The following is a 19,469-nucleotide window of genomic DNA, read 5'->3' as shown; positions in this document are numbered from 1 at the left end:
GAATTCCAGCATGGTTACTTTATCACCCAATATAGGCAAAGTATTTATATCTTTATTTATTCAATTTTAGTGACAATAGGGATATCTCACACCATCAGTGTGTCAACATGCCAGAGTAAAGCCAGTGAGTGATATAATTCTTTCCCTGGGCAAAGTACCTAGTACAAAATATGAACTGCACATGCAATCTTTATTAAAAAATGTTTTTTTAATGTCATAAGAACTTATTTTTATGGCATCATGACAAACAATGTTCAAAAAAATACTTTTCTATATATATATAAAAAATAACAGATCAGCACAAAACTTTACAAAACACAAAATGAATGTGAAAAGATAATGATGCTGACCACCAAAGACAAACTTAAGGTAAACTGTGTGCCTCTGCTTAAAACAGGCAAACACTTTTCTTTAGTAACAATACACCAAGCTGCAGTGGTGAGAAATGTTTCCACACAGTTGAGCACTTGTTTCTCCAAATCAGTCCAGTAAAAGAAAAATCCTGGGAGAACCTCATAGCTGCCACCTTATAGAGCATCATGCTGTGAATTCACTCTTCTTCATCGTCTTCACTCTCAAAATCCTCTTCAGTTTCTTTTCTGTTGCTGCCTGGTAGACAGCACGTCAGAATTGCCTTACGAACCTGTTGTTTCTCCTCTGTATGGACAAAAAAACAATCAAATAGACGAATGATTACTTTGGTATAGCATCATATTGAAATGCTTTTCTCTATGTAGTATGAGTTAATTAAATCTCTTACCGTCATTTTTACATTTCGGAAGCATTTGACGGAGCTGTTGTGTGTTGTATTTGATCAGAAACTTCTGACATGTTCTTATGGTTCCTACAAAACAATATTGTTTGATTAATAGGTGAGATTGTAAGAAGATTGTCTGTGTGAGTCATTACTAAATATGCGTTGATATTTCTCTTACCTCCCACATGCAAACAATTTAGAACACATGGAATTTTGTGCCCACGAGTTTCAATGCACGTTATGAAAGGCAGTGCAGACCAGAGGAGTCTGTAGCACCTTTTGGGGAAACGTAGAAATACTATTCCAGTATGAGCATTCAGATATTTCACTAAAAAGAAAAAAGAGAGAGGTGGGGGTCAGTCAATTCTGCAATGTAAAAAAAGTACAATAAAGTTAGAAATTGCTTCATCAAAGTAATATTACTTCAGCAGTCACGATACAGTGACAGGCAACAGTGCTGTGACATTTGCTGATGTTATGTAGGCTACAGCTATTTCACCAAATTGGTCAGGAAGTTATCACATGAAATCACATTTATTGTAAGAGAGCAATAAAGAAACACAAAATAATAAAAAAAAATTAAAATACATCTGTCGCACAAAAAACTAAAACAAAGGTTGCTTTATGTGGCAGTTGTATGTCCAAAGTGACAAAGAGCATAGAATCTTGAAGAGAGGTCATTAAAAAGATATGAAAGTAGTAAAGTCGTAAGGCAATAACATATAATGGACGTAATAAAAGGTAAGGTGCAGTTCCTGGATAATCAGTTTACCACTGTCTAATGTTAAGTTCTAGTCAATTAAATCGGTCTGAGATCTATTGTTATGGAGATTGGGATTCAGAATAACAATATTATGAAAACAATTTTGTAATAGGGAGGTAATATTATGGTTATATCATCTTATTTTAGTAAGTGCCAAGTAATAACTCAGGAGAGAACAAACCGATGGACACCTATAGTCATTTTTACTAAACTATTACCTGGGTAATACTTTGGAAATAACACAGTAATACTGTCGTCGCCTTATTACCACATTCTCAACGCTATTATTACTAAACTAGAGATTGCATTTGAAATAAGATGGTATTATCATAATATTAACGCCCACTTACAAAATCATCCCCATAGTGTCACCACGTTGTTACTGTGCTGACGTGGAAAGTGTTATTTTACAAACATACGTACATAAAATGTCACTTGGAGGCAGCAATAAACGTATGTAGTGCAATAATAATAAAACACATCGTGCTGTAGGCCTATGTGTAGTTTTGACAGGTTAGTTTGCTGGTGTAAATATGCTGCAGGAGCAGAGAAAGTCAACATTTGGGGTATTTGCTTGTATCATATAACTTTTAAATAGTGTTTTTCCTTCTTAAACAAACTTTTAAAGCAGTAAAACCGCTGTTTGTCGATGTTTACCAGAGAAGCCGATGACACACTGAGCCGCTCCGTAGTCTCCGTGTGTGCGGGCCACTGCTGCCCTCACTGCCGTCGCCACTGCTCGGTCGTCCAGCTGCAGCAGTTGGCTCCGCTCGGACACGGTGATTTCACACAGCAGATACCTGTACACACCACAGTTACGAAGAGTAGTAACACAAACATGAGGCAGAAAACTTCATTCACACACGTTTTTTACCTCGACTTCACCCGCACCATCGCTGTTGCTACTGCTCCGCCTCCTCCTCTTCTTCTTCCGTGGTCACTTCCGTCAACAGAGCGATCTGCCCCCGGGAGAGGTGCAGAGGCGCCCCCTGCTGGACAGCCAGCTATACTGACGCTTGATAAGTGAGACGCTCATAGTGCTCATTTATTCGTTTGCCAGTTTTCGCTTAGATTCACTTCACTTTTTTATTGTTTTAAACCAACATGAGTCCTTTCCATACCATACATATTAAATTCTCAATTGTATAGTCTAAAAACACAATAAATTAATAATTATTTCCAAAATACTTAATGCAAACTGGATTATTTTTGGACTGAATATTGCAGCCTGGTATATGTGAAAGATTAGGAGAAACATTTGTTTATATGAGGACAGGTGAATAATGTGGACAGTTGAATGATGAGGACAGTTGAATAACGTGGACAGGTGAATGATGAGGACAGGTACATGATGAGGACAGGCGAATTGATGTTAATTAAGGCCCCTCAATGAGTGAGAAAGTTAAAACATGTGAGATTTGTGTCCCCTTGTCCAAGAAAAAAACCTTGTTAAACAAGGCAATCAGAGATGGCAGACTTCAACCCATTCATGCAACAAGCCTCTGGCGCCCTCTGTTGGTCATAGTGGTAAAGGCAGCAAGTGCGGAAGCACAAACACACAAACAGAGCCACCAAAAACAATACTTCACTCGCACTCTGTGGGGTGAAGTAAAAAGTAACTCAGTAACCTTTACTCTGATTTTACCTTTTTTTTTTTACTTTAACTTAAGTACATTTTTAGAGCAGCACTTTTACTTGTACGTAAGTAAAATTTGATCAAAATAGTGGTACTTTTACTTGAGTAGAATATCTCAGTACTCTTTCCACCTCTGATTATCACCTAAGTAGCAGAACCAACACGCCCAGTTGAAGAGGAAACGGGAAGCCCAGTGCTTCAAATCATTCACACCCCGTCTGTAACTATGACAACCTCCACCGCTCTCAGCCAATCACGAGCGTGTGTTTCCGTCGCCCGTACACGTTTTACGCCATCTTGAAGTTACACTCGCAGTTTGATCAAGTCGCCCCCAAATTGAAAAAAAAGCACAATAACTCTTTTGAGTATCTCTGCGGCGGGAGTCCGGTATGAGCGGCTCTCGAACCAAAGCGACACCAACACTTATCGCGGGACAGACGGACAGGGACAGCGGCGCGGAGACGAACCACCGGGAGAGAAGGAGCGGTGGAGGAATGCTGAAAAAGCTCAAGTCGAGGCGCAGTCAAACGGATAAGTGGCCTGTGGTCACGGAGGATGAGCTGCGGGCTCTGGGCACAGATATCTCCCCGGACCATGTCTTGGGTCTTCGGGCCGTCACAGAGGGTGAGTCCCGTGATTCCCGTGAGTCCCGTGAGCGTCTCCTCGGTCTCACTTCGACTCGGTACAATCGCATCACTCAGAAAACACCGTTTGTTTACTCAGTGCTATAATTATGGCTCTAGCACCGAATGATTACACCAGCTGACGAATTTATTGTGTAAATGTTGCATCGGTGCGATCAATAGCTTCATATTGTGTTTGTATGTGTTCATTTTCCGTGTTCGGCATTCACCGAATAAAAGTAGGATGTTCCCACGGGCGCAGCTTCAAATTTGGGTCACCAAGCAGCACTGTTGTACAGGGCCCCCTTTCCACTGAGATGCATTAACGGACTTTTTTGGCCACTTAATATGCACTATTAAGATTTGGCCGCTTCTACCTTGTTAATTCTTGTCCTATCGGTCTTGTTTTTTTTTTGTTATTTTAATTTCAGCAAACATACAACACATTTATGCTGCAACAATGGGCTCAGACGTTTCTCCCGGTTAACGTTCAACACGCGTGCATGTTTTGGTTGTGTTTACCCACAATGCCCTGCGTTGTAGTCCGCTTCCTGCGAACTGAGGCCTACGTTTTAGGCGGACCAGAGTTCGCTTCTTTGGTGTGCATCAGTCAGTCACACCTCCCCAAAAGAACCAGACTTTCCGGGCAAACGAACTAGGGTTCGATTAAGAAGCAGCTGGTGTGAACGCACCCTTACTTTCCCTGGCAACATGGCTGCCAGCAGGGACGTGAGATAAATAGACTTTACCACTTAATAAAAGTGATTTTATAAAGATTTAAGTACTTAATCCTTTAAATCTGGTCTGAATATGCTTGTCACCCAGACTGCATGGGCCCTTTTTAGTGCTCCCAAAACTGAGAACGGGAGATTATTTTCATAATCGATAAATCTGTTGTTTATTTTCTCGATTAATCGTTTGGTTCCTAAAATGTCAGAAAATCTGAAAAAATGTTGATTGTGTTTGTCAAACCTGGAAATGACGATGTTCTCAAATGTCTTGTTTTGTCCACAAACCAAAATGCTTCACTTTTAACGATTTATTTGTTATCCAGAGCAAAGAACTTAAGAAAATGTTCACATTTAAGAAGCTTAAAAGATCAGAAATCTTGTTTTAATCATGAAAAAGGCTTCAAACCGATTAATAATCGATTCATTGATCAATTGTTTCAGCTCTGGTCACAGGTGACGCTTCTGAACGTCTGGTTACGCGTCAACCTGGCACTGGGCGGGTACTTGGTTGCTGCTTGGTTTAGATACATTCTCTTCAACCCTGAATCAGCTGATCTAATTTGGACCTTTTGTATGTGAAAACAATCAACGTTGAAGTTGCTGTGCTATCAAGAGTAGGGGAAAAAAAACAACTAAATTCTGACCTAAAATGCTCCATGAGTCAAGTCAAGGGCCCCTGAAATTGTCATCACCCCCCTAACACCACTAGAAAGTGAACTCGCCCTCTGAATCAAACTCCAGGCTCTTTCATCAGTCACCCTGTCAACCACAGTTGCAGCTAACACTTATGGCCCCATTGTGTTTGACTTTTTGCGCACCAGACAATAATGTCATTTCTTCCCTTGAGCCTGTGCTGTAGCAGCATTACTACTACAGTGACAGTGTATCTAATGCTGTCTCTGTTCTTGAATCAAATGTGTTTCAATAAATAATACTGATTCAGAGAAAATTGACCTGGGTGATGATGGGCGGTTGCCTTCCATTAGATCACGAGATAAACGTCCATTATGATTGTGTTCGTCTTCACTTGAACTCACACTTTCATTCCAAATTTCCAGACTATCTTTGCAAACCCGAAGACAACATCTACAACATAGACTTCACACGTTTCAAAATCAGAGACCTGGAGACGGGGACAGTTCTGTTTGAGATCGCCAAGCCTCCCAATAGTGGTAAGTGATGTGATGACTTAATATTCCTAAAATGTGGGACAGGCACAAATGAAATAGAACAACGAAGGACCCAATTTCTCCCGAGATTTTTTTTAATGTGAGATGCCTAGTTCCTTGAACGTCTGTGAATGTAGTGATTACTACACGTCCTGTCTTACGCGGGCTCAATAACTGTCCTGCCAACGTTTGAGACCTTTGTGATGGATGTGTTTTGTTGATCAGGTCCGATGGAGAGCGAAGAGGAGATTGGCGATGTAGACACCAGTGCGGGGCGTTTTGTCCGATATCAGTTTACACCAGCCTTCCTAAAACTGCGCACTGTCGGTGCTACGTAAGTAGTGGTTGTTAATTTGATTTTCAAAATAAAATAAAAAAGGAGTAATGACTCGTATCTCCCAATTTCCGATATTTGTTTATGTTTCCTGTTTCGTCCACTTTTTTACATCTATTCTCTAGTTATTGAATATTTTTAAACGTCTTTTTTCAGGTGTTGCACTTTGTAGACGGTCCCTGCACTCCGGTCTCACTGATGACTGCACATAGATGTACATTAATGTCGTTTCTCCAGCTCTTCTTGATGAAAATGATGTTGTAGCTTGTTGTCTACGTTTCTATGATTCGAAATATGTCTTGCGTGTGCTCTAAAAAGGTTTAGTTTAAATGTTATTGATCGCGGAAGTTTCAAATCTGTGATATCTTCTCTTTACTCGCGACTTTCGGGTCACGTAACTTGCGTTTAGATAGAAAAAACTGAAAGAAACGGGGAAACGTTATCCGCTTTTTCATTTTGTCTTGTTAGTCATTGAATAGTTTCGTATAAATGGTGCTCTGTGTTTTTTTTAAAAATTGCAGTGTGGAGTTCACAGTGGGTGACCGGCCAATAAACAGCTTCCGTATGATTGAGAGGCATTACTTCCAGGGTCGCCTCCTCAAGAACTTTGACTTTGACTTCGGCTTTTGCATTCCCAACAGCCGCAACACATGCGAACACATTTATGAGTTTCCACAGCTTCCAGATGACCTCAGTGAGTTTGTCTTTATTAATATCCGCTCATATTAACTATGCTGCATGTATATTTTTTATTCCAAAATATAATGTTTGTTTTTCCACTTCTCCTAGTTCGCCAAATGGTGGAGCACCCTTATGAGACCAGGTCAGACAGTTTCTACTTTGTGGACAACAAACTCATCATGCACAACAAGGCTGACTATGCCTATAACGGAGGTCTGTAGGGAACGAAGGGAAAATGTGTGCAATAACTCCCAGGAGATTGAGTACTTGGATTACAATCATCCATAAGCTTTGTTTTTTTTTTTTTTTTTTTTGGACAGAAGTATTCTCTCCTTTGTGGACATTCCTATGAACATGACATCCTACTTCATAATCGACCCACCACATTTGCCTTGTTACAAAATCCTGGATTCATCCATCAGTACCTCACAGAGCTCACTTTCTTGGACTCTGAGGAATGTTCCCTTCAATGTTTCGCCGTTAAATCTGACTGAAGTCCTTTTAGGTCTCTCGTACATGTATCACGTTACCGCTTGAACACTTCTTGCCTTAGGTTTCTTGCTGTCTCTGCTGGATAGGGACACGTTTGAGTGACAGGTCTCTCCTGGCATAGCCTGTGTTAGTTACTTCATTCACTTAATTATGTAGATGTTTTCAGTAGAGGTTTATTTACACTTTTCCCATATGGAAGAGTGAGAATTACTGAGATGTTTTTTACAGTATTGTTAGTCATAGTTGATCATGTAGCACTATTTGAACTTCCTTAACTGTCTACTATCAGTTGTGAGTCATCGGTTTTGTTTGTGTCAGGTGTATAATAAGCTCAGTGCTCATTTTATATGACGTATTGTTTGGCTGATCAGTCTCCTCTCGAGTAGTCAAGTCATCCTTACTCTACTTATCCTTGTTGTTGTTTTTTTTATGACAAACCTTTACCTCAAGTTCTGTCAAATACTCAAATAGGAAGAAATTGCAGTGGAATCAAAGTTACCGGACTTGACTTTCTGCCTGTTCTACCCGATCACAAGGTTATTTAACCCCTCGAGCTCTGTTTTCCTGCTTTATTCGGGCACAGCGGCGGCGTGAATCCCACTCCAGAGACGCTCGCGTTAAACACAGGTGTGATGTGAACCTATTAATGTGGTCACTTCTTCTGCTCCGCTCTGCTCTCAGGTTCTGCCAGCGAAATGCACACTGAGGGATTTAGCCTGGTGGTTGATTTACTTTTAATGAGGTGCGAGGGTAGATGCCGAAGCTGACCTGCTTTATTTTTCTCTTCATTGAAGCTCTGTTATAGCAGTGGATTGTTATTAAATAGGATAAATTGACCTCAAATCATGTAATATGTAACATTTAAAAAAACGGTCCCCGCTCGCAATATCACTTTCCAGAAATGATTCCAAAACCTTGTGATGGCTCAGAATTTCTTCATGCAAAGCTACCAAAACAACCTGCTAAACATTGTTGGACCACACTTTCATGTGCCTTTTATATCCAGGGGTTCGTTGTTGGTTTGTAGCGCATGCTCCAGCTACACGGCACATTTCCAAAAGATGGATTGATAAGAATTCAGCTTCTCTGCACAAAACAGTAGACACGACCGACAGCAAAAGGTTGCATTGGCTGCCTTCACGAACAGTGCATTGACATCGTAATTATCAGCTTTATCGTAATTAAAATGGCTAACCGCAAATCATATTCTCAATGGAAACCCACTGCTCTTTTTAAGTAGATTTTCAGGGATTTGGGGGATTTTTCTTCCTTCCAGAATTGGTATCACACACAGTTTAACTGCACAGTAAAGAAAACCGGTCATCTGATAACGTGCTGTATGTAGGACGATAAACAAAGGCTGAATTCATGTATATTTACACTAAGCTGGCTTTACTGGTACCTCATTAAAATGTAGCAAATGTCTTAATTTTGTTAATTTTTTTTTTGTTTAACTCACAGAATTTTGGAACAATGTTGCAGAAACTGAAAATGACCCATTATACAAATTTTCCTTCAATGTGACATTATTTTCTACAGAAGCGTTTTGCATTCACCTAAAATAAATTCATTAAATAATTAAGTTTTAAAAGGCTTTGTTTTTATGAGATTTTTTTTCGCGGTCTGTTATTACGAGTTTTACTCTGCTTTGTTTGTTGGAGACGTTGGGAGATTCACCTGTCTTTATAATATTATTGATGGAATTGTTATTAGTTTGTAGACTTTGTGCAGGCACCTCAGGTATTTGGGGTTGTTGAGACAGAATCTGCTGGAGATTGCAGTGTTTGCAATGGGCAGGCAGGCCGACTGGGCAGGAGGGCAAGTGGGCTACATGATTCTCCTGGAGCTGCTCGTCTACTGAAAGCGGACTTGCAACCAGCTTCTGTTGGATGCTTTGAGGAACCCAAAATAAAAATCTCGTAAAAACAGACCCGAAAAAAAATCTCTGAAAAACAGATCCCAGAAAAAAAATCGGAAAAAAATCGGAAAAAAATAGACTTGAAAAAAAATCTCATAGAAAAACAAACCCAAAAAAATCCCGTAAAAACAGAGCCTTTTAAAAAAATAGGTGAATGCAATACGCTTCCGTAATTTAATTCCTGTATTAAAAAAAAAAAAAAAAAATCTGACCTCTGCTCTTTGATGGTGAAATAAAAATGTTTTTCTTTTTAATGGAATGATGACATTTTTGCACAAGCTCTTGTTTTCATGATCTTTGACTTCCTCTGTAATGACAATAAGGATAATAATAATAAACCTACACTTGGGCTAATTGTTTGCTTTGGTTTGTTCGTTTTCTTAAGGGGCTTAAGTTAAATGACATAAAAAAAAAAAAGATTTAAGCAGCAACATAGAAGAGTTCTGGTTCCCATCTCCCCTTCTCCGTTTCCTCCTCACCTCAAGCAAACTGAAGAACTGACTCAGTCAACTACATTTCCCAGAATCCTCAGCCCCAAAACAGTCAACAGTGGCGGCACATGCCTCCTCATCATGGCGTCCTCGGTTAAAAACATGGTTCGCACGTCAGACGACAAGAGCAGCAGCAGCAGCAGCAGCGATGATGAGACGCTGAGGAGGTGTCAGGAAGCAGTGTGGGAGTCCCGGACTGTGAAAGACAAAGGTGAAAGTGTTTATTTGTTGGCTCTGTTGCTGTAGGAATAAATAAGGTAGGTTTCCCCCCCCTGATGGACGTTCGCTCTTCACCCTCACTGCTCAGTACTCAGTGGTGTACAGTGGTGTTATTTATTGTGTTATAATCATAGTTCTGATAAAGTCACATACACAAAGTTTGTGTCTTTTTTCACGTCTAACCTCGTGCACAGTCTCTGTGTATTTCCCATGGTGAAGCTTAGCCCTTAGCATGCTAGTGCCTGAAAATATGCTTGTACTTGTTGATAATTTGTTGTCCTTTTGTGTGTTTTTAGAAGAGGACAAAGTCAAAGAATCAAAGCGGTACGTATTTTTCCTCCTAGCGATTGTAAAGCATGTGTGTTAGGTAGGTTTGTGTAACGTTTAGAACTCTACATAATTACTCTACTCTACATAACTAGATAAACAATTTTCACTCGCCCTCAAAGATTCCTACATAAATTCCTACAGTAGCACTGACCATGAACGCAACACTCTGTGTAGCCTGATATGTTTGATAGAACTGATATTTCCTTTGTGTTTTGAGTTGTTTTGGGTCGTAAATTACCCTAATATGTTCATATTATCAAGAGAAACAAATGCTGTTTCCAATAATGTGCACCTTTATTTTATGCACATGAGTCAAATATCACAGAAACACTTTGAGGTGTGCGAAGGACAGGTATGACCAAAATATTTTTGTTGCTCGTTCTTTTTTTTTTATTTTTTAAATGCACTTTTTGTTTGACCTTACATACATTTTCGCGGGTTTTGAATTTGTCATCACCTGCAGCTTACTGGCGGTGGAAAAATGTCTGGCTCAGCTAAATTGTATGGTTTGAAAATGCAGCCCAACTGAGTTTGTATTTGAATCGTCCTGTACTATATGAATCTGTTATATACTAACTGGCCACTTATTTATATAAAAGTATATAAGTATATAAATTACTTGCATTTTGCTAGATACCCCCTCTTACCTTCCAAACTAGCTTAAAGGGTCAATATGTAACATTTATCAGGGTTTATCGAAACCCAAAATTGAAATTTTAAGTTTAGCAGAAAAAGAAAATGACCCACACACCAATACACTATCACTACCACCTCAACCAGTATTAGGTGATATAATAACGATGTAAATCCCAGTGATGTGTGTGTGTCAATTTGAGTAGATCAGCACCAACAGGTGAGCGTCGTCTAGGATGCTGCTTAACTTTGACAGCATCCTTCTGTCTGACACCACTTTCGGATCAATTTGTTGAGTCTGTTGGCATCTGCCACCCTCAGACTGGTGCACCAGCATGCAACAGCATTAACAAAATCAATGGTGCAGTTGTTGCTATTCAAATGAATGACTTTTGACGTTGTCTTGCTTTGCTGCAGGGTTGTTGTCGCTGACCATGAACATGATGGAAACGAGCTCCAGGTCAGCCAAGGGTTTCGAACGCATGTTGCTAAAAAGTTGGGAAATTTTCTTGACAGGTAACTTTTTGACTTTTTTTGCACTCACAGTGATTTAAATTTTTAAGGATGCACATAAATGTTCACCTCAAACAGGGATGGCACGGTACCATTTTTTTGTGTCCGATACTGATATAAGTCAAATACCTTTTTATTATTATTATTAATAATAATAATAATAATAATAATAATAATAATGATAATAATTCTCCAACTGTGTCACAAAATATTCTTCCCCCATAAAGAAGAAATAAATAGTCCAAACATGACTCGGCTAAAATTCTGTTGCTGATTTTCATTTACATTTTTAGTCTGTACATAAAGTATGTGATATATAGGCTTTTTATTGGATTTTACATTTTTATCTGTTCGCTATCGGATCCAGTGATTTTGACCAGTATCGTATCAGCTCATCCCAAACCACATATTTACACCTTATTTATTGTATGTCGCTGTAAGATGCATTTCAGAAACGCAAACTACATCTTCGTCCTGTGTGGCATCAGCAAAATGTGATGATGAAGATGAAGGTAAGCGCACATGTGACTGTCGGATCATCCGTTAATTCCTTCAAATTCATTCATTTATTCATTTATTTTAGGGTTTCGTCTGTTTTCCACATCAGTCCCGGGACAGACGGCTGAGGAGCCTCCTGCACCTGTGAGGCGTCGGCCTCTTCCCAGCTCAAGGTTCTTTTTATTCCGTCCAGTTTTAAGGATGTTGATTTATTTTTTTAAAATGTCATCACATCACAAATGTCTCCGTCCTTCACAGTGACAGTGACAGTGAGATGGAATCGAGGCTGAGAGAGGCAGCCGTGTCCGTCAAAGATCTCTTACCCTCTGCACTCTCCCCGTCCTCAACGCAGCCTCCCGGCTCAGGGAAAGTAAAGATAAAGAAAAAGAAAAACGTGGCAGAGGAGGAGGAAGAAGAAGAAGAGTGCCAAATTGTTAAGAAAAAGAAAAAGAGGAGACCGACTGGAGAGGAGAGTGTGCAAGTGGACTGTGCTCGCTCTCTGAATACTAAAAGCAGTGGCGAGCAGCAGAGCTCAGAACAGGAACACTCGCAGGTCAAAGTAAAACCGAAGAAGAAGAAGAAAAGGTGTGAAGGAAACACAATGGACTAAATTCCTTTTGACCTTTTGACTGTCGTATCAATGTTGCTTGAATCCTGAAATGATTGGATGTCGAGATATTACTCAAAACATTTTAATTCGTGAAAGAGTCTCATTAAAGTGTGAAAAAAGGGCATTTTTCAGGCAGTGAGCTAATGAGGGGCGACATGCAATTTATACGTTTCAACTCAATTTCCCTTTGTGCGTACATACCATTTTTAATAAAATACATTTTCATGTTGATTTTCCGTTGATTCTCATTCGTGTCACTTCTTTAATGTGGGTCACATTGTTCATATTACAGTTGTTTGAGTCTGAAACGTCGGAGCTCAATTGTTCCCACACTGTTCCCCAACTCCAGGTTTCCCAAAGCTTACGACAGAGGTAGCTGTCCAACAGAAGGAAAAAAAGGTCCGGTTCAGTCGCGAGGAGACGCGACACCACTACTGTGCAGTCGAGACCATCTGTGTAGGGATGTAGGAGCTGATGTCTGCTGGTGAAGGTGAGAGCAGGTGAGACTGATGGCTGTCTGTGGTGTGAGACGATGGATAAAGCTCCAGGCTTTCGGATGACACTGATGACAAAACACAAGAAAACCAGTTTATGTGGGCAGTAAAGCTTCAATATGCTTTGTGTACACTGAGTGCTAACAGCACTATCGTCTTTAACACAGCATTTAGGCTGCTTCTTTCCATTACTATGTTAAAATTATATTTCATGTCGCTTTTTCAGCACAACCTATATTTCATTTTCACCCACTATATAAACACCTGAGCAAATAGTTCTACAGCTGTAAAAGTACTAGTAATAGAGAAAATAATGTGCAATATAGAGTGTCTTATATCCTTTTTTTTCATCACAACCTAGACAATCTGTTGAAAAGAACATTTCATTTTCACCAACTAAAGAAAAGCAAAGAAGTACTCAAAATATGTCAAATTGGTGGAAATGCGTCACAGTCCAAAGTTTGCTTGGCTCATTTTTCTGAACAAATACAAAAGAAAAACGGTATAATTTTGTGACTTCTGCACAGTTATTCCTACTTCATATCATGACTGAAAATGTGAAATAAAAAGCAACTTAACTTTGACTCAACAGCACATAAGAAGACAAAGAAACACACATTTTTTAAACCTATAAACGCAAACCCCAGGATGTACATATGAGGAGTTTACGATGGGTGCACCTGGTATTGGGTTTGCTGGTTTAAATCCTAGGACACAACAAGAATGAATCCAGAGTAACACCTTATTTACTTTATAATCAGTAAAAGCCTTTGATTGGAGAAGCCAGACTTTAGTTTAGTGTTATAAGCATTTTAAAGACTGTAAATCAGGAGGCTGCTGTCCTGTCCCAGTTTGAAGGTAAACAGCTACAAATCTAAACCCCTCAATGGCATATTTTAGATTTCAATGTTTCACTAAATTTCTAATTTAAATGGTAAAAAAATAACGTTTTAATCCTTGGTATCAGAAGCAGTGAATTCCTGAAGTGATGCTGTCATCTTGAGGTTGCTAGGCAACTACTGAAGTGATTTATTTCCGGCGGTGTACCTGGCACAGGTGTGTGCGGCTGCAGGTGCAGGGAGTCTTCCTGTAAAGTCTGCTCTGTTTGTTCTTCAGGATCTGCTGTTAGAATCTAAACAAAACAAAAATCAAGGCTTTTTTTTGTGTTATTTTTAAGATGCTCAGCTCCTGTTATAGAGTCCATGTGGCACAGTTACCTGTCTGACAGCAGCGAGGCTGGTCAGAGTCCCCAGGCTGCTGTCAGTGATGACCATGGCTTGTGACAGCAGACTGGATGAATGGTACTGCGGTGAATCCGACTTGGCGTACACTGAAACGAGGAGCAGATGGAGAAATCCTTACTCGAAAACCTAGCGCTCGACTTAAACTTGCGGCACTGCGTTGCCGGAGCCTTACTGTGGCACGGCAGCTGAGTCATGGTGGCCATGAACGGGTTGGCACCCATGTGACTGTGAAGCTGCTGTGACATTTGCTGTTGTGAGGAAGCGTGAAACTGTTGCTGGAACGAGATGGGCTGAAGCGTGGTGAAACTGCCTCCCACGTTGTTGATGACCGGTACAGTCTGAGGCTGCGCCGAGGTCAAACCTGCGAAACAGCAGAGTCTGATTTTGCTCCATTTTTATTTATAAAAATGGGAAACTGCTGAGCAGATGTTACCAATGAGAAGTGAGGACTCCCCCAGGCTCATGACGCTCGGCAGTGAGGCCATGATGAGCCCCTGGGAGGACGTGGGGGAAGACAGACTGTGCAGGGACGTCAGAGTGCTTACTGGAGGCAGTGGGCCACCACTGGAGATCTAAAACCACAAAATAATCGGCTCATCCGTGCACCAGAGTTTATACACTGAAAAACTAGCGAGGAACCAGTGCACGTGGTCTCACCTGCTTGGGGTTATGGGTCTCAAGGAGTGTGTGGCTGGGCTCCAGCTGGACAGGGCTGACCACAAGACGTCCAGCTCGCTCTCCTCCGTTCCCTCTGCCTGAGCTCACCGTGTCACACAGGATGTGCTGGCTGTATTTTACACCTGGGAAACAACACCAAAAAAAACAAACTTCTATAGATCTGCAATGTAGATCATCGTCAATAATATATACCGCTTAGTAGTCCAGGATGGAACCGCAGGAGCCAGATAGTCTCCAATAAACAAAATCCCAATCAACATGCAAATTCCATACAGGAAGGTTAACCACAAACGACTTAGAACTGGATTCAGAAGAATTACAGGTCTACTACCATGATCAGGACTTGATGCAAGGTGGTGGTTAGAAGATGAGACAGGTTGGCTGGTGAAAGGTGTGTCGAGGGCCAGTTTGTGGCGGAAGGCCTCCTCTTTTCGGCGATTGGCAAACCAGTTGTACACCCGGACTTCGGTGACTAGGTTGGAGCCCAGTCCGGCCAGCTGAGAGGGCGACACTCCCCTCTGGAGACACTCTGCCCTGAAAGAGGAAGAAGACCATACTGGTACAAGAAGACCCACACTGTGTCACAGAGACATATATAGGTGTCCTCACCTGCTGCTTCCTAGCTCATTGTTATATATTATATATTCATTGTTACAGGGAAAGGTGTGGGGTCAAACACCAGGGTTTCCTTTGTATTCTTCAGAAATGTCCCGGTGAATTATCCGTCTACTTCTCACCTGTTACATTCCTCCACCAGCCCCTCTCTCTCCTCCTTGCTGGGGTTCTTCTGTCGCTCATAGGCTTGGAAAAGGATCTGCAGGGATGCTGGACCCCACTTGAACCTGTTCCTCCGTCCCTTCCTGACTTCTTCTTGCTCCTCCGCCGAGGCAAAGCCGTGCTTGGCGTTGGTGAATTCTGGAACGCGAAAATAGCAAGTTTTTACCCTCAGTCTCGGTCTCTAGAGACGCGACATTTGATGAGTGTGTGAAAAAGTGTGTGTTGTGTGAAACGTGAACGTTGTGTGAAAGCTCTCCGCGGCTCCACATCTGCTGCAGTACTCACGCTGGCTGATCTCGCACTGCTTCTTGACATACCAGGTGTACAGAGAGGCTCTCTTCTGGTTCTTCATTGGCGTGCCTTTGTTGAGGTGCTGGGAGAGATGGGACTGGTTGAGTCCGGTGGATTCCACCACCTCTCTCTGAGGGAGATTGTGCTGCTGCATGTAGCTTTTCACCATTTTTGCCACATGCCAGGGATCTTCCCTGTGAGAGGAAGAGTTGTTATTGCTGTGTTTTACTGCAAGAAGCATATCCCTCTTTCTTTTCTGGGGTTCCGGTAACAATTCATTCCCATGTAGAAATGTGCTTAACAGACATAAAGCATGGCCACTGAGATGGAAGTAGAGAGAGGCTTATATTGACAGAGAGAGATAAGGGGAAAACACACAGGGGCAAAGTCCAACCCTTTCAGAGCACTGAGGCGGAAACAACGGGTAAAAGGTTTATTAAGCCTCATTTCACACTTTCTATCTGTCACGTCAGGAGCAGTAAAAAAAAAAAAAAAAACACACAATACAGCAAACTTCGCAAACTAAAACACGTTCAAATTCACTGCATGAGTTATTTTTTCGGTATTTTATTATCAGTCAAAATGTAAAAAAAAAAAAAAGAAGAAGCTTTTTTTTAAAAGAATGACACGTCGTCCAGGCTGTCCGGTCTACGTTTCCCAAATACTATGAAAACGCAGACATATCGCTGTGTTGCGTTGTGTAAACATAAAAACCACGTGACCGGCCCTGTTCCATTAATCTTCACCTATGCGTGTAACTTATTTATTAAGAAATGACCACAGAATAATGATGGGGTGGGTAATTAGTAACTAGCAAAGGAGGAACCCTCTTTAAATTTGCCTCTGAAGCCAGACTGCATAGAAAGAGAGGGAGAGAAGCAGAGAAGCAGGAGAACGAGGGAGAATTTGAGCCAAGCTAAAGAAGATTATGAGGGGTTAACAGGTAAACTGCTGTTTCTACTCTAACTCGCTTAGTTTTGATAGTAATGGAAGGAAAAGACAGGAAGGAATTGCAGTAAGGGTGATTTTGCAGTTGCCGTGGAGCTTCCAGAGAAGAGCTGGGATCTACTTACTGCAAGAGCTGGTCAACTTCAGCCCTCAGTTTAGCCAATTCTTGTGGTGGGAGCTTCTCCAACTCATGGAATATGGGTGGTTGGAAATCCATTTCTCCCTCCTCGGAGCTCTCCCCGTCGCCCCTCTCTCCCTTCTCAGCACCGGCACTGGTTCTGTCGTGCTCCAGCTCGCCCATGGCCTGGACCAGGACGTCTCTGGACAGACCCGATTCCAGTAGGGCCCAGATCAGCTGCTCCTGAAGGGCGGTCAGACGACCCGGCCTCGCCATGGCTGCTCTGGCTGTCTCCTCTCCCTCCATTAGTCTAATGCCTTACCTTGCTACTGCCTCATAAACAAACACTGCTGTCATGTGCACCACCACCACCACCACGCTCAGATGACAACCAGGCCGTCCGTGTTGGGCCTCATTACAGCTGTAGTTCTTCTTCAGCTCCACAGAATTAATACTTTCATTTTGCTCTGCGTTAAATTCCCTCTCGATGTGTCCCGAGCTGCTTGGTTTTTAGCTCTCCACCTGCTGTTTTGCTTTCAAAGGTCAATTTTCTTTTCTTTTCTTTTTTTCTTTTCTCCCCCCCACCTCCTCCTCCTTCTTACATGTGCCCTGTGAACTTTGTCCCCACTCTCTCAGCCCCCAACAGTGGCCAAAGTTCAATTTTAAAAACTAGAGGAAGCTCTCAGAGAAACTGCAGTTTCCTCATTCGATCACCAGCCAATTCTAACTATTTCTTCCTCGGGCGGTGAAACTACTACGTTCACAGAAAATTCAAATCAAAAGCAGGACTTTTCTTCTTTCTTTTTTTTTTGAATAATGCTGATTGCAGACAGACCATCTGAACCAAAAGTAAGGCTGTGTCACTGTTAAGAAGAGACCAGTTCACCTTTCAAAGCAGCCACACAGGAGCAATTACTACTGTGCTGATTTTCGGGGGAAACGTTTGTTTACGTCATTTTTACACCACGGCGTATTTGATAAAACTGTCACATTTGCTGGAGACAAACGTGGCGTGACTCGCTGCACAGTTTTGTGCCACTGGAGAGTGCTGTTGGGCCGTCTACGCCACAGCAGCCCTGACGGTGTGAGCTGCCGAGGGAGTGTAAAAAGATAAAAAAGAGTGAGTGATGACAGCTGTCAGTATCTGCTCAAAACTCATGAGCCTATGCAGAAGTGTTGAATCTAAACCTGTGGTTGTGTTATAACATACAATAACATTATTAGAATGGTAATTCGGCATCTTTAAGCGTGTATTTTATCATTTAAACTTCTTGTCAGACCATCATATAAAAGTGACACTATTTCACTGATTGACAAATGTTTTCATTTTCTTTTTAACGTGAAATAAGACCTGATAAGTGGAAAAAGAAAAGTATAGTCATGGAGTATTATTTTGGTTTTATGTCTATTGTTCTTCACATGCACACACACTCTGGTTTCCATGACTTCAGAGGACATTGCACTGCCTTATGTTCATTTCCTGGAGACTTACTCCTGGTCTAATCCTAACCCTGACCCCTGACCCCGAACCTTAACCTAACTTTTAAAACATGTCTTCACTTTAAAATGTAGTCATTTACTTTATGGAGACAAGTCCTCATGATGTAAACAGATTTAGGTCCCCACAACGTGAGGAATACAAGGTACACGCACACATTCTGCAAAACTAATGAGCATATGGCGCAGCTGATGGTTATTATTTAAAAACAAAAACACCCATTTGAACTTTCCCTGCATGCAAAGTCTCATTTCTTTTCTTTTCATTTCCAAATAAAACATGTTTGTTTGTTTTTCTGCCTCTTGTTTCTGTATCAAAGAAAGTTGGCAGGAATGTTGGCGTTGGAGGTGGACGACAGAGGAGCGGGGGTAAAGTGAATGGTGAGAAAAACCTTTGGAGAGTTAATGTGGTTCTTTATCTTTTCCACTCTCAAATGCTTGCTTTCTCCGCCTGGTTCACCTTATACCGTTCTCAGGTTCGGCCTATCTGCACCTTTTTTTTTGTGTGCCGCTGGTGTTACCCCACCCCACCCTTGGGAAGATGGCATTATACTGTATTTGGAAGGGGAAACAGAGCTCCTTCTATCTTCGTGAGACATGCCACTGACCTGTAATTAAGTCCCATTGTACTATTCAGAGGGCACTCCTCACCACACAGACAGAGGGCAGTGTGTGTGGATTTCCAGCCGCTCAGATACCGCTGTGACTAATGCTCCGCCGCACAGGCTGGGTTTATCGAAAAGGACCACATGCAGCACACATTAGAGCTTCCATTTTCCCTCTACACCCAAACTCAAAGCTACGTTGATTGGTAATAACATACAATCCGCGCTGTCCAGCTCTCATTAGTGAGCCATTGCTGGCTGCCTGTGTGTGTGTGTGTGTGTGTGTCTCACCACCAGCCCTCTCTCTGTTTCTGCCTTAGCTCAGTGTCCCGTCCCCCCCCCTTCACCACCACCACCACCACCATCCCCAAGCCCTCCATTCAACCCCATTGATCATGCATGCAGAAATTTAACACACC

At 41.6% G+C, this 19,469-nt stretch overlaps 4 protein-coding genes across 4 annotated transcripts; 2 read left to right on the top strand and 2 right to left on the bottom strand.

The window, feature by feature from the left end:
• Positions 1–14: 14 nt before the first annotated feature.
• On the bottom strand, positions 15–2,497 carry pop5 (POP5 homolog, ribonuclease P/MRP subunit). The gene is made up of 5 exons (XM_058636487.1): positions 2,395–2,497; positions 2,178–2,320; positions 936–1,085; positions 761–844; positions 15–657 (listed from the first exon to the last, which is right to left on the bottom strand). The coding sequence occupies exons 1-5, from the start codon at positions 2,412–2,414 to the stop codon at positions 551–553; spliced, it is 504 nt and encodes a 167-aa protein (XP_058492470.1). The 5' UTR covers positions 2,415–2,497; the 3' UTR covers positions 15–550.
• Positions 2,498–3,420: 923 nt separating this feature from the next.
• On the top strand, positions 3,421–9,459 carry unc119.1 (unc-119 homolog 1). The gene is made up of 6 exons (XM_058637334.1): positions 3,421–3,780; positions 5,569–5,682; positions 5,905–6,013; positions 6,535–6,707; positions 6,803–6,907; positions 7,015–9,459. Exons 1-6 carry the CDS (start codon positions 3,546–3,548, stop codon positions 7,044–7,046), a joined length of 768 nt encoding a protein of 255 aa, XP_058493317.1. The 5' UTR covers positions 3,421–3,545; the 3' UTR covers positions 7,047–9,459.
• Positions 9,460–9,640: 181 nt separating this feature from the next.
• On the top strand, positions 9,641–12,629 carry c8h12orf43 (chromosome 8 C12orf43 homolog). Its single transcript, XM_058637335.1, has 6 exons — positions 9,641–9,814; positions 10,116–10,138; positions 11,195–11,293; positions 11,732–11,802; positions 11,874–11,961; positions 12,047–12,629. The coding sequence occupies exons 1-6, from the start codon at positions 9,677–9,679 to the stop codon at positions 12,396–12,398; spliced, it is 771 nt and encodes a 256-aa protein (XP_058493318.1). The 5' UTR covers positions 9,641–9,676; the 3' UTR covers positions 12,399–12,629.
• On the bottom strand, positions 12,465–17,283 carry hnf1a (HNF1 homeobox a). The gene is made up of 10 exons (XM_058637330.1): positions 16,956–17,283; positions 15,877–16,076; positions 15,552–15,729; positions 15,146–15,348; positions 14,794–14,936; positions 14,570–14,708; positions 14,309–14,497; positions 14,110–14,222; positions 13,940–14,024; positions 12,465–12,960 (listed from the first exon to the last, which is right to left on the bottom strand). Exons 1-10 carry the CDS (start codon positions 17,252–17,254, stop codon positions 12,830–12,832), a joined length of 1,680 nt encoding a protein of 559 aa, XP_058493313.1. The 5' UTR covers positions 17,255–17,283; the 3' UTR covers positions 12,465–12,829.
• Positions 17,284–19,469: the final 2,186 nt, after the last annotated feature.

Source organism: Solea solea, chromosome 8, assembly GCF_958295425.1.
Source record: "Solea solea chromosome 8, fSolSol10.1, whole genome shotgun sequence".
In the NCBI taxonomy this organism is placed as follows: Eukaryota; Metazoa; Chordata; class Actinopteri; order Pleuronectiformes; family Soleidae; genus Solea; species Solea solea.
The sequence above is the reverse complement of the archived record's forward strand: the minus strand, read 5'-3'. Positions and strand labels throughout refer to the sequence as shown.

Coding starts and splice junctions, on each gene's coding strand:
- c8h12orf43 (XM_058637335.1), top strand. CDS start 9,677: ATGGCGTCCTCGGTTAAAAACATGGTTCGCACGTCAGACGACAAGAGC. Junction 11,294..11,731: donor TTGGGAAATTTTCTTGACAG/GTAACTTTTTGA, acceptor TGTCGCTGTAAG/ATGCATTTCAGAAACGCAAA. Junction 11,803..11,873: donor ATGTGATGATGAAGATGAAG/GTAAGCGCACAT, acceptor CATTTATTTTAG/GGTTTCGTCTGTTTTCCACA.
- pop5 (XM_058636487.1), bottom strand. CDS start 2,414: ATGGTGCGGGTGAAGTCGAG. Junction 2,321..2,394: donor ATGGTGCGGGTGAAGTCGAG/GTAAAAAACGTG, acceptor TGGTGTGTACAG/GTATCTGCTGTGTGAAATCA. Junction 658..760: donor TCCGAAATGTAAAAATGACG/GTAAGAGATTTA, acceptor TTGTCCATACAG/AGGAGAAACAACAGGTTCGT.
- hnf1a (XM_058637330.1), bottom strand. CDS start 17,254: ATGGAGGGAGAGGAGACAGCCAGAGCAGCCATGGCGAGGCCGGGTCGT. Junction 14,709..14,793: donor AGACCCATAACCCCAAGCAG/GTGAGACCACGT, acceptor TTGTGGTTTTAG/ATCTCCAGTGGTGGCCCACT. Junction 14,223..14,308: donor GACTCAGCTGCCGTGCCACA/GTAAGGCTCCGG, acceptor TCCTCGTTTCAG/TGTACGCCAAGTCGGATTCA.
- unc119.1 (XM_058637334.1), top strand. CDS start 3,546: ATGAGCGGCTCTCGAACCAAAGCGACACCAACACTTATCGCGGGACAG. Junction 6,014..6,534: donor CTGCGCACTGTCGGTGCTAC/GTAAGTAGTGGT, acceptor TAAAAATTGCAG/TGTGGAGTTCACAGTGGGTG. Junction 6,908..7,014: donor TGACTATGCCTATAACGGAG/GTCTGTAGGGAA, acceptor TTTTTTGGACAG/AAGTATTCTCTCCTTTGTGG.